The sequence below is a fragment of the Cryptotermes secundus genome, unplaced genomic scaffold, assembly GCF_002891405.2.
Source record: "Cryptotermes secundus unplaced genomic scaffold, Csec_1.0 scaffold949, whole genome shotgun sequence".
Lineage (NCBI taxonomy): Eukaryota > Metazoa > Arthropoda > Insecta > Blattodea > Kalotermitidae > Cryptotermes > Cryptotermes secundus.
In genome coordinates this window covers 109,421-129,204 of record NW_019721778.1, presented here as the reverse complement: position 1 = coordinate 129,204, position 19,784 = coordinate 109,421, and the positions used below count along the sequence as shown (strand labels likewise).

The following is a 19,784-nucleotide window of genomic DNA, read 5'->3' as shown; positions in this document are numbered from 1 at the left end:
TGAGGAATAATTTATCCGACCCGTGACCTCTCGCTCCGTTTGCGTTGATAAGTGGATAACCTTTGGACGTCGGGGAACAAAAACAAGTTTTGCAGCTGAGTCAAACCGTTTCTGTAACCTAGGATTCCCTCACTCAGATGCCATGCTAAGGAACATAGCTTCGAGTCGGCTGTAATATTGTTCTGAAGTGCAAATAATTAAATTCAATATGCGCAGTGAACGACTAACAGTAACGAGAGTACAAGGGTATGTTCAAATCAATCATTAATAATTTCCCTTCGTTGTATTTAAACAGATATACTGAATAATGTTTAAAATGGAAGTTGCAGATCTTAATGAAGTCTATATTTTATGACATGTACCAATTAGCCGGTTTTTAAAAAGACTGATATAGTTCAGTTTGACTTCATGTAGACTTATAGTGGGCCGCTATGAACAGGAGTGAAAACTGATCTGACGTTTATTATGAAAATCCAGTACTTCATTTTACTATAGTTTATTGAATGAATTCAAATTAAAAAATCTGAAGGACGAATATGACTTCGTATTATGTGCCAATTTTTGGCCTTCCTTCAGAGAACACATGGAAACGAATTAATGGCACAATGTGTGCAAATCACTCACACAAGCACATTTCGAGCCGGAAGCATACATCGCAAAGGGTTAAAGTATGAAAACTTTTGGAATAACAGCATCGGTACTTAGTATCTCTAAAATATTTCTACTTTTACTTTAACTCATGATTTTTATCCTCGTTGAAGGTCATACATAAATCACAGACTCCTTTAGACTACAACTTCGACACCAACATCAGAGAAAGTGCCGTCACTGAACGGTGTTCTTTTGTCTACGTGTTCTTTATTAAGTGCTTCTGCCCACAGCCCATTGGATTTCAAAGGGGAACAATTTATTTCCATCTTCATTCTTCATATCCTTTTTCTTACGTCTTTCCTATATCCGTTAATTCCAATAGTGAATGAAGTTTTTCTTCATCCTTCCAACATCACATTTTCAAACATAGCACTGTCACATGCGGAAGTACGTAAAGCTGACAAAACACTAGTCATAAACCGTACATATATTCATTTGCTATAATAGCTCTCAACTGCCTAAAAATTAATGACGAATGTTTTTGACTACTATTTATAAGCAGTATACTTCACAACATAACTCCAAAAGCTGCTGTACCTTTGTAACTATATCCCTGTTTTTGTTTTGCGTTAATTTGTTTACACTTGTAGTCCTATTTGCTGTGCGTAAAAGGAAACGTGAATGTGAAAGGGAATGCTTATACATTTGTAACTTTGTCCCTAACTCAACAGGTTTTGGTAACATTTAGTACGATATTCAAAGAAATACCTATTTTCATGAAGTGATTTTAGTTATAACCCCATCACACAAAAATTTACCAGAACCTTGATCAGCTAGCGCTTGATTCAGTGTGCGTGGCTGCCACACATCATACAAAAATTTGATTCGCGGACGAAATAAGAGGGCCAAGTTCCCAAACTTTACACTAAATGAAAATAAGGATCAACAAAGAATGAAAAATTGCATAAGATATATTTTAAAACTATGTATTACAGTCCAGAGTAAAACTCGTCACTCTCACTGCACTCACGTTACGGTTCAAGTTCCAAAATAATTTTAAGTAAACAGAAGCTGCAACCAAGCAAGGATGTGAATTATGTGGGCAAATACTGCATGTATCCAACCATAAGTCACCTCCCTTGGCAGGGCGAAATTTTAAAAATATTTTTTTCTGTCCAGATAAAATTCATGACTCAAATTTATGAGAAACATACCTCTCCCCATATAGTAACAATGTACCATTACTGATTTGCAGATAGCTTTCCTGGTTAGTCTTGCACCTAGTCATTGTTCTGTTCACAATCACCACACCACAGCCCAGAAATAAAGAATGTCCTGAATGCCAAGCTATTATTAATCTCTCTGACATACACTAACTTTTAATGTAAAAGTGTTAACACGCAGTTCATGAAAATATAGAATATGCATATCAACTCTCTTTATCTTCCACAGTCTGCCACAATCACGTAAAATCTCATTTTATTTAATATGTTACAATGCTTGTAAACATTTTAAGAAATGAATCTGTAAAAATCTTTATGTACGAATATGCATGATTAATATATCCCAGTCAGTTCCAAATGGTCGCCATAATCACTGTTCATTAATGAATACTTTGAAACTCAGGTATTCAGAGTGTCAACAAAAAACTCTTTTTTCTTGAGCAATAGCAAAGACAACAGATATACAGACATTTACTGGAAGTTGCACCATTACAAAATAATGTTTCAAAGTGAGAAGTGGGTACAAAGACATACCACTGGATAAAATATATGCAAGTATGGTGATAATGGTAACAAATGGTTACTACTTCTGAAATATTTGCACAACAGTGCAGTAATTTATTGATCAGTGAATTTCAAGATATGCCAAATTAATGAAAATAAATTAAACTCTAGTCTTATAGAAATTTTACTGTGGAATATGGTATTATATATCATGGTTCAGTTAATCCAAGTCTTCTAATGGTTTTATTTGACTTTAATATGTCCAGTTGTCAATTAAATACAATTATCTTATAAACAATTTATGTTTAATGTTAAAGTATTTGACCTATACTTACTACCTGTAAGGAATATTGGACTTCATACAGCAAACAAAATTACATAAACACAGTACTACAATGTGCAGAATACATTAATACATGTTGTTACAATTTCAACTGCATAAATGCATGAAGGCCATGTTCTTTTTCACTATGGAAACATAAAATAATTGCAAAATGGGATTATATTTATTTCACATGTCATGAAATGATTTTAGTTCCATTAATGCATTACAAAACAGTCATTTAATAACAAGCAGAAGATCTTTACATCTATATGGTACTCATGCCGAGTATTATGCCAGGATGGTCCAATCCTTCAAACATTATGGGTCACAATCAAAACTGATGGAGTTGCATAAAATTTTAGAGGTACTGGAGGCTAAAAGGAAATTTTCACTTTGATGCTTTATAACATGTATACTTGCAATAGCCTGAAATAAGATGGTCAGATAAAACATGAAACTGTGGACTCCTGAAAAGTGAACATATGGCAGAGGTAGGGATGGATGAAAACAGAGATTATGAAGGAAGAAATGGTGTTAATTGTAAAGACACTTACACGTAAATAAAAAATTTACCTGTACTGAAAATAGCACAATTTCAGACATCCTATCATGAACAGGATGGAAACAGACTCTTTACAAAAGTGAAAACATGGCAAACATAACGCTACATGGATACCTGGAGTTGAGAAGTGATGTCAGCTGTAAAAGAACTTGTATATATATGCAAGTTCTTTTACAGCTGACATATATATATATATATTGTGACATGTTGCGCAACGGAGAACCCCTCCCCTGCAGCAGTGACGTGGCGGGTGAGTCAGCAGCACTCCGTCACCCCCCTTCCTCACGGTGACGTAACACGCAACGCAGCTGTGACATGGGTAACAGGCGATAGCGGTACCCATTGCGAAACAGGCGGGCACTGCGACTATATAAGAAAGCTACACTGCCTACGAAGACAGTTGAGTTAGAATCTAGCCAGCAGCGAGTTATGAGTTACGGACGCGTGTGTGAGAATCAGTGATAGTTCATGATAACCGAGTAATAATTGGGAGTGTGTGATAAACAGTTCTCAAGGCAGCTACCTACGAGTTGAGTGGAATCTAGCCAGCAGTGATAGTTTGTGATAACTGAGAAAGTTATTGGGAGGGAGTAATCAAGTTACACTTGTATAACTACCGCATCGTACTGTGAAAACGTGTAGGCTACTGAAAACCGAGTGAATTGAATATTGCAAATAGGGTTATAAATTGTGAAACCCCGCAACAGTGTGAATAGATTATTGCGAATAGGGTTATAAATTGTTATAATTAATTGTAGCCGTTACTTGTAGGTTGTTGAATAAACCAATTAACAATCTGAACGGCGTCTTCGGTAACGAAACACGTTACACTGGTGTCAGAAGTGGGATCGGATTTACACACGTGACCGACAGGATTCCAACTCGAAACACGTTACATTGGTGTCAGAATTGTTTACGAACTTAAACATGCCTCGACAAATAATTGATTTATTGTGCATTGACTGCTTTATTGCTACAAAATGGAGATGCAGCAGATGATGGAAATGCTGCTCAAGGAAATCAGAGCTGGCCAAGAACAACTCCTGTCTAAATTGGACGCCATCCAGGCGAAGGCAGTGGCGAAAATGGACAGACTCCAAAGCCTGGCGAGAAGAGATGGTCGCAGAAACAAGAGCTATCCAAGTGGAGACGAGAGCCATCGAAGCAAGGACAGCCGCCATGCGAGAGAAAACGTTGCAAGCCAATACGGATGCCTGGCAGAAAGAGATGACGGCCTGCCGAGAAATGATGGAGGCAAATCTACAAAAAGTAAGATGATAGCCTTCCAAGAAATGGAGACACATCTACCAGAAGAAAAGCCGGCCTCAACGGACACGAAACCTGTGGTGGTACAAAAACGAGGATCCCATAGTAATACCGGCCGGGGAGATGATGGCCTGCCGAGAAATGGAGGCACGTCCTGAAGATGAAAAGCCGGCCTCAGTGGACAGGAAACCTGAGTCGGCAAAACGAGAGGTACCCGTAGAAGACGCCGAAGTAATGCTGGTCGGAGAACCAAGAAGAAAAGGCGTAGGGACCGAAACAAGCGATGAAATATGAAGAATTCGACATGGGAAAATTGCGGACCCCACAAGAAGTTGGCCGTAGCCCGCAGGGGGACGAGCCGCCATGCAAAAGAGGAACGGCAGAAGGAAAACAGCAGGAAGGTGTCCCGCCTTGCAACAGTGGCATGGCATAGGAGGAACATCTTCAGGAAATCTTGGACTCAAGGAGATTACGTATCCCGGATGAAGTTGGCTGCCACCTGCAGGAAGACAGCCCGTCGCGCGACCGTGGCACGACATTGGAGAAATACCTTAAAGAAGGAAACTCCCCAGGGAACCTTCGGATGCCAGCGGAAAGAAGTGACCGCCACCTGAATAAAGACTACACGCTGTGTAGGACACAGGCATATGGGACAAAAAGCAGAGGATGTTGAACAAGAAACCTGGAAAGGAAGAACTGGAATAAAGAACATAGACGGCAGACAGCCGCTATGCCAGAAGAAAAAGGTGCCAACCAAGGACGCCATCAGAGGGTGTAGATCAGGAAAGTGATCGCACCTAGGAGGGAGAATTGTAATATGACCATCTACGAGATTGTCAGCATGAAGATCGCGAAGTGAATGGTCGGATCTTCTGTCAGATTATGACAAGGCAAGGATTGGACCTTGTGGAGGGGACAACCTCCTCCAAAACGGAAAAAGATACTTCAATCAGAGGAGGAACCGGTAATGTAGAAGTGCCGGCTTCCCAAGAAAGAGTGAATGTGACGAACGAGTGCGACACAATGGGATCTTCTAGGCAACTTAGCTGGAAACCGCTCGAGGCGAGCGGGTCTTCAGAGGGGAGCGGTTGTAACGGCTGGATAAGAGTCACTGCGAGGAGTAGCCGAAACAAGAGGTGCTGGGAAGAAAAGGGTTGCAAGAGCACGAGTGTGAAAAACAGATTTCAGCTCGAATGAGATCACCTTCCATCACGAGGATGATGAGTTTATTTCTAAGAATATTTGGTATTCGCAGGGCAAGTAAAAGAAGGAAGCTTGAAGACCTGCAGGAGGAGCTTAAGTATCTTAAGCAGACAAGTGGAATGACTATCACTATCATGGAATGCAGAGTGGCTCAAATGGAAGAGAGAGTTGATACCATCCTTAGGGAACGGGCTCAACTGTGGAAAGAAATTAGACAATTGCAGGAGCAGTGTGAGATGCTGAGCACAAGTTCCAATACAAGTCAAGATCACAAGAGTTCAGGCTCAGATTTTGTCAAGATGCAGAGCTTCCGCAACAGATGCTAATCAAGTATCTGAGTCCTTGGAGGTGGATCGTTCCAGATAAGCTGCCAGTAACTCGGCCTATCAAGGATTTCTGAACATTTTCTGGAACCCAAAAGTTCAATACCTTCTTCACATGAGCCCTCCACTGACATTTCCACCAGAATTCTATGGGCATATTTCTTCTCACCATACACGCTACATGAACTGCCAGTCTCACCCTCATTGATTTCGTTATCCTAACTAAACATGGGAGACCAGGGTCTGGTGTTACAATATTAGTGATTTTTTTTATATGCAAGTGCATATATTGAAATAATACCAGTGTACAATGTTAGTGAAATAATAGATTTTAAGGTAATATTTCTTTAAGGTTCATATTGTAACGTGTTTAGTTCGAACATTGCGCAACATGTCACAATATATATATAAATTAACCTGTATGAAAAAGGAGAAAATTTCAGGAAACATCCCATCACTAACAGACTGAATAATTAACATACGGTTACTTGCACCCTCACGTTACAGCTACTGTTTTTTGAAAATGCTATGCCATATGACAACACTGAGAACTAGGAATTAATAACTAGTGCTTCACTGTGGTGATTATATACAGGAAGTCAAGTTCATTTCTTGAAACCTCTTACTATTCTAAATTACTGCACTCAGTCCTTACTGCTCTCTTCTGAGGTGGGAGTAACACTTAATATGGGCTCTGATATTTTTGGAGTTTTACAATTCAACTCATTCACATCATTATGACTCTGACAGAGGCTAAGGTAGAGGAACAGGAGAGAAATGAATATTTGACAAAATTGGTCTCAAACTTGAGGAAAATACTACAGCACTTACACATTCTGTTGCATGTTCTTGTATGTATCATTATGGTGCACACTGCAGGATGTACTGAATATAAATCATGCGACTACCTTACAATCATGTAAAACTACTTACAATCTGGTTGACATATTTTATTTTAAGTAGAAATGGTGTGTGTGTGTGTGTGTGTAAAGTAAAAAGTAAAGCTATCCCTGTACCAGGCTGGGAATGCCAATAGGGTTGTGAGACGTTCAGGGTCCCACATTATCTAGACAGTTGGCTCAAAGATGGCGGTAAGGTTATGGTGTGTGTGTGTGTGTGTGTCAGTACAAATATCTTTGCTTCTGTATCAAGCCTGTGCTAACTTTATAGTGTACCACAGTTTTTGCTCTATTTTCTTAAATAGCAAGTTTTAAAGACAACCTTTATAGAATGTAAACTCAGACAAGAGTAGCTGTATGCAAGCTTTCATCTCTGAGATTTTTCTAATGAGACAAAATGTGAAGTAGCCTAATGCTAATTATGTACCATCAAGATTTCTTTTTCGCATGCAGTAGTTCAATGTACAGGCACTGTTACCTGATAAAACACTGGAAATTAAAAAATCTGTTACCAAGAAGGAATCAGAATGGAAGTGGAAATTTGAATACTTTTTTTTTGCGCTCTAAGGAAACAGTGTGGAATATCAAACCAAGACACAAAATGTAATCCATCAGTGGGCATGCTGTGGTTGGAAGGGAATGTTAACTGAAGTATCAGTACTGTTCTTGTGACAATGAGGCCTGATATTCTAATACGTATTCTATTAAAACTTGTGAAATATCATCACATTCATGCAGCAAATAAGACATTTTTTCAGTTTCAGCCCAGCAAGTAAACTGGAACCACAAACTTCAATAAGAGTACTGACCTGAGAATGAGTACTCTAATCAGCAGAAACAAAGTGACAAGGAATGAAGGGATATAATGCCATTTCGTCTGCTTAAAGTCAACCAATGTTTCAAACATGTTGCTCCATATTCAGGGTCAAAGAATAGGACCCACAAGAAATGGACATGAACCGGGTAGCAAGGTCTACTTAGCTTATTCTTCAATCCTGAAGATGGAAGTGACAAGTTCCTCCGAAATGTTGGGCGAGTTTAAATGGGCCACATGGCATTATTTCCCACAAGACAGGACCCTTCATAACACCACCACTCTGATAGCTTCAACTCATACAAAGTGACAAAGGACAAAATGATTACACAATAAGCTTCATGACTTGGATAGGGTGATTAAATCAAGGATGATATAGGCAGGGCATGTAGGATGGATAAATTACAAAAATTGTTTGTCTCTATTCAGCTCCTTATGTAAATACAGTGAGCTCTGTGGGAGCACATATTCAAGCAGAAATTGAACATTCCTCTTACCAAACCAGGTCCACTCACCTAAAATTTGTTGCTGAATATGAAAGTCACAGTAGATGGCAATCAAATTATATGTCAAAGAAAGTTTAAAAATCAGAGCATTTAATAAGTGAAACTAAATAAAAATTTTAAGTACTATATTTCTATCCTGTAGTACATTCTTTTATACTGTGCACCATCTCCCCTTCCTATCAGAGTGCAATGTCAAGCAAAGGCAGAGGGACAAATCTGGGTGCCTAGCAGAATGAATGATAATTCCACCATAGTATTACGCAATTGGAAAGTATGCTAAAAAATGTAACAGAAACATATTTCTATAACAACAATCTAGATAATCAAAATAAAGCTGAATTAATTTCCGTTACTAAGTCATTCCCAAACAATGAATTTGACAAGGTGATTTAGCATGGTCTGCTAGGCATGCCCCAGTCTCGTTGATGCTGGGAAGTCAGTTTTTGATCCTATATAAATCATATACATATAAAATGGTAGGTTCATTAGGTGACATAACAATGTGAAACATTTTCTTTCAACATTTTCTGCTTATCTCAGGGACTGTTTTTTATGAAACAGCCTCACAATTCTTGCATAAGCTGAAAAAATAGGTTTAGCTGTAAAAAGGTTTATGGTAAAATTTAAACAATGAATATAAGCACATCAATTTTGTAAATGTTCATTCTTTCTCAAAAGAACACAGTATCCTATGGCGATCACTTGGATTTCTCACGTGCGTAAGAAAACTGCTCTCAGATATAACTGGAGCGTACAATTTCATTTGCATACAGTTAAAAGGAAATTCAGGCCATCCAAGCAGCAGAAAACAGAGAAATTAAAATATTCACAGAAATTTGCATGAATTTCAGGACACTGAAGAAAAAGTAAGATGAGATATGGAGTAGGCAGTTACCATGTAAAAACACAATCCGAAAACTAGCCTCACCTAGCCTCTTTTTAACAAAAATTATCTTCGTTACAAAGTGAAACGTGGATTTTCATATAACTGGAAGTTTTTGCTTTACTTTAATCAGACACTTCTTAATAATACAAAAAATGAAGTTTGAACTTCAATTTGGCGAAGGAAAACTAGAACGATATTTGACAATGACCCAACTATATTTTTGCAGATGCACACAAAACCAAGTCAGCAGTCTGTGAAACACTTTCAAATCTACCAAATGACAAAATACAACTATTTCTGTTAACCTCCTGCTTGTTACTTAAAATATTTTGCAGTGTTAGGGAATCGCTCTGCAGTGAAATCTGGATTACTGGCCAAGTTTTCCCTCACAGTCAGGCGCACTTGTTCTCTGTATGCTGCTTGTATTTCAGGGTCATTTCCAGCCACCTGGGTTACAGTCTCCATCCCAGTCACTGCATCCACTCCTGCAGCATCTACAGCATTACCAACACCATCTGCACACAGAAATATTGCATGAAGTGAATAAGTGAAAGTAACGTGCGGGTGGATTATCCATTTGCACATTATGAGTTCTAGAGACAGAGGTTTTACAATGTAATCATTTATTTTGTTTAAAATACTATCTAAATACTGCATCTGGATGCACTGTAATGACATATACAAGGAAGTCCATCTGAAATATCATAATGTGGACTGTTCTTTCATCCCTTTCTTTCTTGTTCTTCTTCCTTTCTGAATGTTTTCTAGCATCTCTTGTACAAAATATGCAACCACCCTGCAAAGCATGGTTATTTATATCATGCTGCAGGAAGCCTGATAAAGAAAGGCCTTGGTAAGACTTGTTTCACTCTAACTGGATACCTTCTTTTCAGTCACTACAATTCTCATGAGGAAGAGACTGACTTAAATCCAATAATCCAATACCTTCACACTTTACACACTTACTCTCATCTTTAATGCAACTCTGTTTACAATTACTCCTAAACTTAAAACAATATTTAACTTAAAATTAAACTGTGACATGTTTCAGCCATACTTGACCATCATCAGGCAAGTTCACTTGTTGAAATTGCACACTGCATTAGCTCTTAAGTTAAAATATTCCAATGTTATTCCATTTTCATCGTTCACTCATTAAAATACACTTGCTTGGGAACATCAATCTTTATCTTTATTTGTCCTGCCTTCTTCTTGTGGCGTCCATGTCTTCTGTGTTGTTCTGTGTAGCCCTATGAATACTGGTGTGATATCGTTATTTTTATGTCCCATTAGTATGATCCCACACAGTTGCTCTAGTTGAGTGTATGTCCAAAAATAACAGCAACAACACACCAATATTTACAGGGCTACACAAAGCACAGAAAACCTGGAAGCCACAAGAAGAAGGCACGACAAGTAAAGATAAAGAGTGGTTTTCTCAAGCAAGTGTATTTTAATCAGTGAACGATGAAAATGGAATAACATTGGAATATTTTAACTTAAGAACTAATACAGTGTAACAATTTCAAAAGTGATCAGTTGCCTGAGGATGGCCAAATATGGTTGATATATGTAGCAGTTTAATTTTAAGTTTAATATTATTTTAAATGAAGAAGTAATTGTAATCAAAGATGCATTAAAGACACAATTGTGTAAAGTGATACATCAATGCAACAGGATGCTGAAATACATTACCTCCAATAATCTGACTTAGGCTTCCTTGAGGTTTTGCTGAAGTTACTATTTTACGCCGCTTAGATGGCATCCCTGAAAGATAAGCATCACTGAATGGAGGCTGAGGATTCTGCCTACGCTGCCTTTGCGTGTCTCTTGTTATAATTGGAACCCAATCCTAAAATGAAATGTTTATTTTAGTACACACATGTTACACATTTTGCAACCATTCCACAGGCAAGAACTGCTGCTAATGAAGATAATGCAGATCATGCCATTAGCTGTAACACTGCTCACACAGAAACAGTAAAGCTCCATGTCCACAGGACGATAAATTCACTTTTAGATCCATGTAATCTTGGAATTATATTGGGTGTGGGGGGGGGAGGAAGGTAAAGCTCCCATGTTCAAATTAAGCATCATGCCACGAAGACATATTTGGAAGTAAAGGTACTGCTCCACCATTCTTCACTTTGGCACTGGATGGAGGTCAACTTCATGCCTCAGTCACTTTACCCACAGGTAGAGCCCCTGGTACCCAGTGGATAGGAGGCTGGATGGGCCCCAGGGCTGTGTAGAGAAAAATCTCTTGCTCCTGCCAGGAATTCAACCCAGGTCACCCAGCCCATAGCCTGTTTATATACTGACTGAGCTTCCCTGGCTCCTGGAATGATGTAGACAAAAAGAAAACTGCCTCTTCAAGAGACCACTCTCTTGTGAGAAACATTACCCTTACATCCTTTATTCATTAGTTTCTTCATAATGACACAGTTCAAAGAGCAACAGGAAATAGAAACAGAGTTGCCATGTATAAATTACCAAAAAGCAGATAGCAACTTACAGAAGGCAAGGTGGTGTGCCATGCTTCAGAACCCAGAAGCACATCAGGGAGAGTGTCAGTGTCCATTGCCAGACCTTGATCTTGAACATCCTTGTTCTGAAGTGGCACAGTAATTCGGTTACATTCAGACGTAATACCATCTGTTTCCATTGGCTAAACAAGGGAAGAACAGTAAGGTTCTGAACATTTAATGGCAATATTCTGAAGGGAAAAAAGTGGAACTGACAGATATTTGAATGAATACATTCTGTTCTGTTGGGTCTACAGTGTGTAGGGTCACACACATAATCAGTGTAAAGATGTGCTTTTTTTTACCTCTGGAACAGCAGTAGCCTCTACCCGTTCTGCATGGACCAGTGATTCCTGTATAGGAGTTGATGACGGTGTTGGAACAGGCAGCTCAGCTGTTGCAGGGATGCGGTACACTAGAAACCGCTGTATGTCCTCAAATGGAACATCCAGCTGAGAGAGATAATTACGCAAATGTGTGACTGAACTTCCCACAGTCCATTGCTGAACAGATGGTTGCATTCCACTTGTGACGCGTTGCTGTAACAGTTATATCACGAAATATTCACTTTCTGAACTGTCACAAAAATGTTATTAAATGGTATACTTAGGATAGCGGGCTCAAAATATGGTTAAGAGAACAACGGACGGTAGCAAGAGGAATCTGAAAGGTCCAAATGATTCACAAGAGTTAACATGAACCAGACAGCATACTGTGACATGTCTGCTGAAAGTCAGAAAAACAGAGTCAGAAGAGATGTCCATGGCTAGGCAGTGCTTCTGTAAAACCGTTCCTACAGCAACAAAGTCATGTGACTCCTGAAACAATTACACAAATACAACAGAGGAACTGTTGGAAGTGGTGCTTTCTGTTGGGTTCATGCAGAGGACATATCAGGACAGCCTGCAGGCAGACAGTCCAGTCTGCATCTGATGTTGTGAGAAAGTCGCTCCCTGGGAGAAGAGTCCCTACTGTTGGAGGCTGTTGCACAGCAACATGCAGTGAAGATATTTAGCACATGCTACAGTGCAATGTAATGTGCGTAAAGTAGTGAAATGTCTATAGTTACTTGCAGTCATGCGTTTCAGTGTCCCATAAATCCGACTACCATTCAAAACCCTGTGTCTAGTCACTAAACACATGACAGTATTAACAGACAAAAAGAATTTTAATTTAATGATTCCATTTTAAGTCAGTTTCTTCTTGAGATTTCTGGACTAACTCAAAAGTGTATATAAGGTCAGAATCATACTAAATATTCAGGCAAATAATGCTGAAGATCAGACCTATAAACTCCTTTATTAAATAAAATGGCTCCCATACATTAAACAACTCTTCAGTAGTTTGAAGTGAGATTCCTGCATTTCCTTTCTGTTGTCATGGCTATAGCAAATACTGGTGGTGACTTTTCACATTACATTCATGTAGGAAAACACAAAGCATATATACTATCTCAAAGTGCTTCCACATAAGATATCCTAAAACCAAGAAAGTGTAACTGAGCAAAAAGTAGCAAAATTGCATTAAGTAAATAAGCAAAGTTACAATAAGTAAATATACTCAGCAAAGCGTAATTGAGGCTATTTTTTTTTCCCCTTGGCACTAGAGCCCCAGTGGGCCTAGGCCTACCTCCATGAACTTCTCCGTTCACTTTGGTTTTTCTAGATCTTACACATTCGGTAGGACTCCTTGGGCAGGTGATCAGCTCGTTGCAAGGCCTCTACCTATATCCAAATGCAGAAAAACTCACACACAGAAACTAAACATCCATGCCCTGAGTGGGATTCGAACCCACGATCCTGGTTTCCAAGCGAGCGAAGACAGTACATGCCTTAGACCGCTCGGCTACCGTGACCCGCAATTGAGGCTATTACCATGTACAATTTACTCACCACATAATTCTGCACTGCAGTCACCAGTCCCTGAACTTTATCTACACAACAGTGCAACAAAATGGCAGCCATTTCTGCAACATATGTTCGGCACCAACGGACTATTTCCTGACCAAAGTGGTTATTATTTCCTGTAAATCAGAAAGCAAAATAGTAACTGCATACATAGGTTTCAATTCTTATTCTAGCACAAAAACCATTTTACTAACCTTCAGCCATTATGAGTGTGATAACTTGTGGAAGGCGGATCTGATTATACCGATTTGATGTAGCAACTAAATCTACCTCCTCTCTAAGCCGTGCTCCCGGCTAAAGGAAACCAAAAGCTAGCTTAGACACAACAATACAAAGTGTACAATCAATACAATATAACAATTTTATTCCTATGGGCATCACACATACTTCAAAAACTGTTACACAAATTTCATTCCTAGGTGCCTTTAGGTGTGTAGGGATGTACAGCTAATGTAGTTCAGCAACACTTCCATATTAGATAAAACACTGGGCTACATATATCGCATGATAAAGGAGGCTATCAAGATCAGGCTTCACCTGACATTTCAACAGGCACTGGGGGGTTCCAATCTCAGTTGGTCCTGGTGGCTAATATGATACAGCAGTAAACAAGGCACACCAACCCACTAATCCCAGCAACTTGTGACCGAGCCCATTACCCCCCCCCTCCAGCTCACACTCAGTTTCAATCACAGGCCATGGGTTGTATAAAGATGGGGTGGTTTAGATCCTAAGTCACATCAGACTCTGACACTGGGGACCCAGATGGTCCCTGAAACATTGGTAATTTTTAACCAACCAACAAACATGGTTGACAGCCTGAGAAGATTTTACAAACTTAAGAGAAGATGCTGGAATATAAAACATGACATGTTTCACATGATTTGACTCAATTATGAGTCTTAGGAATAATTTAAGTAGCTTTATTTCATATGGTGCAATAGACAGACCATAAAGTCAAACTGAGGTCTCATTTCCCTAATCAATCTGTCGGCTCCTCGGGCAATGTTCTCTGGAGTGGGGGTTTCGCCTTGCAATACACGCTGGCCAACAAAGTCCCTCAGCTGGGGATGTATGTGGTTCAGTGAGTCCACATGCCCAAAACGCTGGGCAATGAGATCCTGGAATGTTAAACTTCTAGCCTGAAAGGAAAAAAGAATCCTTTAACCTCTTACACAAATCCATACACAAAAGGCTGATCTAATTGTCATCAGCATTTACTTCTGTCAGTCTTAATTGTTCTTGATATTACAAAAGCTGATAATGAAGTTGCAGTGACAGTTTACTCGTATACTGCAATACTGACTTACCAATGTCATAGCTAGATCAGCAAAGATGGACTCTCCTTCTGTGTAGGAATGGTCAGGAATACACTGCAGTAAGTCTGCCAAGGTTGGACCTGAGCCTTGCACGAAAAATGCTCCTCCAAGACCACCAGACAAGTTCTGATAAACAGAGTAATAGATAATACTTAATGGATACTAAAAACACAATATCACTACACCTCAACAAGATGAGAGGAAAACCACCCTTTCCTTCAGTTTTACGCCAAGTGTTCAGTCTGATGTTGCACAATTCAAACATTTTAAAAATATTTCCAATATTGAAACATTTTGGTTTTTGGTAATGAATACATATAACAAAGATCAACACGGATTTTTCTGAGTAATGGCTGGAGCAAAACCTACTCTGCAGCCACACAAATGTAAGCAAAAGCTGTTGATATTAATACAAGAATATGTGTATTGAAATGGTGAAAACACAATACACCAGCAGAAAGGAAGAGAAGGCCACAGATTTATAGAATGCAATGAAGAGACTTGACTGAACACTTTAATAATTAATGTGTAACTTTGGCTGTCATGGTTTACCTATGAGTTGCAACTTTTTCCACATTTCAGCACACATTTGAGCTGTAAGCAGTCAGACTTCAATCAGTTTATATTTGTCTTCATGGATAAGCTGTTATATTTAACCTATAAGAGACGGCCCTTTCAATTCCGGTAATGGCTGCGGAACTGATTTAATTTAAATGCCCGTGATTATAAAGCAATAAAAATTGTAATCATTTACTAAAATTGCTGTGATTTCTACAATTTTTGTGATAAACGAACCAAATAAACGCTGCTTTTTTCTAGAAAGAATATGGAATCAGATATTATACTTTACAGACTTTATAAAATGTGTAAAATTTTTTAGACTGATTCCAAATTAAAAATTCCCCAATTTGTCATCTGTCTACAAGAATTCATATAGTTCTTGCAAGTATGAATGCGGGTGATGTGGCAACACAGCGAAATCTTAGCTACCTCTGGTTTAGGCTAGCATGTATCAATGTTTATTCACATACGTTCTTTCGGTATGCAGAGATGTGGGCGAGTATCTATTCGTTTATAAGAACCCTGATTGTTTATTATCGCTTCTAGCTACACAACAAGCACTCTGTTCTGACACTGCTGGCTAGTGTATAAGAACTCTCAAGGCTAGCATCCTTATAAAACAGCCCACCGCATCAGAACTGTCAAGGTTAGCATTCTGCGAAGTTGTGAACCAACCAACCATTGCGTGGTCTCGTTTGGAAGACTCGGATGTATGTCAGCTCATAAATGACTCCAAATCAGATTGTTGTAAAGATAATTCTGAGAGTGGCGTTGAGGAAAGTGAATCAGAAACTGATTTCGATGAAGAACCATCATCTTGGTCGGCAACCTGGGGACCACCACACCAGCATGGCAAGAGGAGTGTGAATAATTATTCAGGTGGAGCTGTGGGCAAACTGTGGCAAACAGTTATAGCATCTGTCGTCGAACCTGGAAATGGACAAATAAACTATTTTTCCATCTCCTGGATCTGAACAGTTACATCCCGTTGTCACACAGGGAACTTCATCTCGCTCTTGTGCGGAACATGCTGGAAGAGGTCCACCTAGCCCTCAACGGACCAGGGGTCGAACTCCTGCTGTTTCATTGGGGATATCTCGATTAGAGGAGGCCAAACCACATCACTGGCCGACTTCCTCTACTTCACAATTGAGGTGTCGTGTGTGCTTTTCGCGTGGGAAACGAAGAACCGTCCGGACAAAGTGCGTGAAGTGTGATGTCAGACTCTGCATTTCCGGATGTTTCCAAGAATTCCACACGAAGGCAACATTCCGTTAGATGATGCAGGTGGGAAGACAGCCAACTTATAAAGCTGGTGTTCAAAAATCATGTAAGTAGAACAAGAATTTATATCTTAAAATTAGATTTTAAAAAGATGCGCACACGCGTAGAATGGGCGCCCTCATATGATGTCATTCGTCCCCTTGACTTTATTTTTGTGTCATCATATGAGGGTATTAGGCTATTAAAGGTTAAAACATTTTAATTTTTTAAAAAATCTTCACGTGTATAAAGCAATACTGGGAAAGGTATAAAATTATTTATACTTCTCAGGTTCTAACATTTTGTGACAAACCAAGAAATACTTTCACAGATCCAAGAGAAACTTACCTCAAACATTTGTAACATCATTGGTATATTGATTGGAGGAGTCTCTCCAGCCTGAAATGAAGGACTTTATTATAACACGATTCTTCCAAAACAGATACTTGGCAAGAGAAATTCACAACATTACTCTGAATCCAAGATTACAACTATGTTATCACTGCAACTGCATGAGACCTCACCCCAGAGGTTCCTTGGCCAGTCAACATGTTCATCAGAGAGAGGAATGATAAACCTGGAGGTTGGTTTGCTGGGCCAGAACCAGCAGCAGAAGCTGACTGCATGTTGGAAGGTCTGGATGGTGGAGGAGGGGGCATTGGTGGTGGTGGGACTTGGAAGGAAAATGAACCCATGCCCATGCCAGGGGGTCCACCACGCATGTTGCCAATGATGTTTGAAATTAAGCTGAAAAGAATGTTCGCCTGTGGTTGTGGTTGGGGCTGAGGCTGTGCCTGGGGTGGGGGTTGTGGCTGAGGTGTTGGTGGTGGTTGGGGGGGCTGGTTACTGGCATCTTGTGATGGCTGCGGCTGTTGCTGAGGTTGCTCTGCTACTTGTTCTGACACCTGAACTTCAACATGCGGCTCTGAATTTGTAGTGCCAGTTGACTGCTGCTGGGCCTGCTGCGCTACTCTCTGCCTACGCCTGAATGTCCGTACATGGTGTGAGTTACATGGCAAGAAGGGATCAAAGTTGGTTGAACTTAAACCTGTAAACAAATGAAACATGTTACAATAAACCCCAACATCAATTACAGTTAACACATAAAGATGGCAAGGGTATTTATTTACCAGCTTTTGTACATCCAATGTGAAGTCCACACATGCTCTGAGACATGTCAATGGCTATCAAACCACCATCTCCATTTCACGGCTGACAATATCACATATCAGATGCAGGCAAATGATTGAAACAGGACTCAGGCTATTCCCTTCTCTTTTGATTAAACAATTCTTTTCTGAGCTTAGTATTCTTATAATATGGCCAGAAATGTGAACACATGTTCAAATTCACATATTTTCACATTAATAAAAGAAAAATTACTAGAAAAGAAACATTAATGTTACACTTGCATGCAAGGGACAGTTTCTGTCTGTTCCTTGCCTACCTGCAGTTTACCAATTATGTTTACTTTGTCAGTTTTTATGACAGCAACACAAGGATATCAAAGCAATAATGTGTAATATTTATTATAATGGCTTTGAATTCCTACTTAATGTAAAGTTTTCCAAGTAACACTATGATGATGCAAGGAAAGGATACAAGTAAATTCCATGCACCCTAGGAGAGTTGTCAGCCTCATGTTCCAGCTACATTGGCCTCAGAGCAATGAATTACATTCATGGAATCTAACCCTTTGCATCTGGCAAATATTCTGTCACTTTTCTGAAGGAGCTGTCAATAAAATAGAGAGGGAATGAGAATGACAAGGGCATGTTCCTTGTTCCATGGAGAAATTGTGGCTGTAGGCATGACAGCATTATGCTATGTGCAACAAAGGCTACACCAGAGCGTGGGTGGTTAGTCACTGGCTTCCCACCGCGGTGGCCTGGGTTCATGCCCAGGTCTAGTCCTGTGGGTTTTGTGGTGGATAAAGTGGCAGTTGGGAAGGTTTTCTCTGGGTGCTTCAGTTTCTCCTGTCAAGTCTCATTCCACTGACTGCTCCAAAATCACCACCATCTATCATATAGGGCTGACACAAGAGGCCAGTAGTGGCCACAATACCAAGTGGATTCAGTCTCACCCCACTAGGAAGAATAATATGTTCAACAGAACTGAACAAGTCCCACTATATGATATGTCTAAGGAACAAATCTGCCACACTGTCTGGCATCTGCACTGCATATCATGAAAAAATGTTAAGTACCTTGCATAGCAGCTGGTGCAAGGTGAACATGGGGGCGTGAAGTGGAGCGTGTCTGTGTAGAAGTGGTGGGGTGTGTAGCCGTGTTGCCTCGGGCTTGACTGTTCTGCCCTCCGGCACCAGCAGCTGCCTGGGTGGTTCCACTAGTGCTGGGTGTATTACCAGTGCGACCAATCACATGACCTGCTACAGCGTGCATTAAATTCTGTATGAACTCTGGTGGAGGTGGTGAACCCCAGGGAAAGTTGCCACCTACAGCTGCAGAACAAGAACATCACATTTTCAACACAGCACTATACATGATACATACATAAAGGATGTCTTACAGTTTCCAAACTGTACATTAATAATTCTTATTCTAAAAATACAATAAGGCTGCCCTAACTTGATTTACATAAAATGACACAATATTGGGTTCATTCTCTTGCTTACTGCCGTGCGGTGCAGACGTGCATTCGGTACAGTGACTCAAACTTCAATTCAGTTGTGCCTGTGTAGAAACATTCTCTACGATCTTACGCCTCAAGCGTTTCACAACATAAAAAAGCCTACTCAACTATCCAGCTGCGCAAGTATTACTAGTCACAATCATAGAACCAACCACTCCAAAGCTGACAACCACCTCACCGGCTTCAACAATGGCCCAACCTCCTCTCCAGGGAACCAACTCCTGGACAAAGGTTTCCGCCAAAAGAGGACTCAAGCCTCAAGAAGACTCCTCACGTAAGGCAAAGCTTCATAAAGACGACTCACACTGGTTGAACCCCACCCTTACCCAAAACCACTGAACCTATCCCTAAACCTCCTCCCATTTATGTAAGTGATGTCACTGTCATCCCCCCCTCCTTCAACTACTTGATCAGACCACCCCAAAACAATATGAAATCAAAGCCCTTGCCCAAAA

At 39.9% G+C, this 19,784-nt stretch overlaps 1 protein-coding gene and 1 long non-coding RNA gene across 3 annotated transcripts in view; one reads left to right on the top strand and one right to left on the bottom strand.

Moving 5' to 3' along the window:
- The first annotated feature begins 54 nt into the window (after positions 1-54).
- LOC111875791 lies at positions 55-9,810 on the top strand. The gene is made up of 2 exons (XR_002844801.2): positions 55-246; positions 9,534-9,810. It is a non-coding gene; the product is annotated as an uncharacterized LOC111875791 (long non-coding RNA).
- LOC111875790 (large proline-rich protein BAG6) overlaps positions 8,862-19,784 on the bottom strand; it is a 43,748-nt gene continuing 32,825 nt past the window's right edge. For both annotated transcript variants that reach the window (XM_023872311.2, XM_023872313.1), the window contains 11 exons: positions 18,884-19,138; positions 17,202-17,725; positions 17,026-17,076; positions 14,845-14,979; positions 14,485-14,676; positions 13,729-13,828; positions 13,520-13,650; positions 11,933-12,166; positions 11,618-11,770; positions 10,798-10,954; positions 8,862-9,617 (listed from right to left, as the gene is read on the bottom strand). In XM_023872311.2, coding sequence (XP_023728079.1) covers positions 9,418-9,617; positions 10,798-10,954; positions 11,618-11,770; positions 11,933-12,166; positions 13,520-13,650; positions 13,729-13,828; positions 14,485-14,676; positions 14,845-14,979; positions 17,026-17,076; positions 17,202-17,725; positions 18,884-19,138 — 2,132 coding nt within the window. In that variant the 3' untranslated portion in view covers positions 8,862-9,417. The remainder of the gene's footprint in view (positions 9,618-10,797; positions 10,955-11,617; positions 11,771-11,932; positions 12,167-13,519; positions 13,651-13,728; positions 13,829-14,484; positions 14,677-14,844; positions 14,980-17,025; positions 17,077-17,201; positions 17,726-18,883; positions 19,139-19,784) is intronic.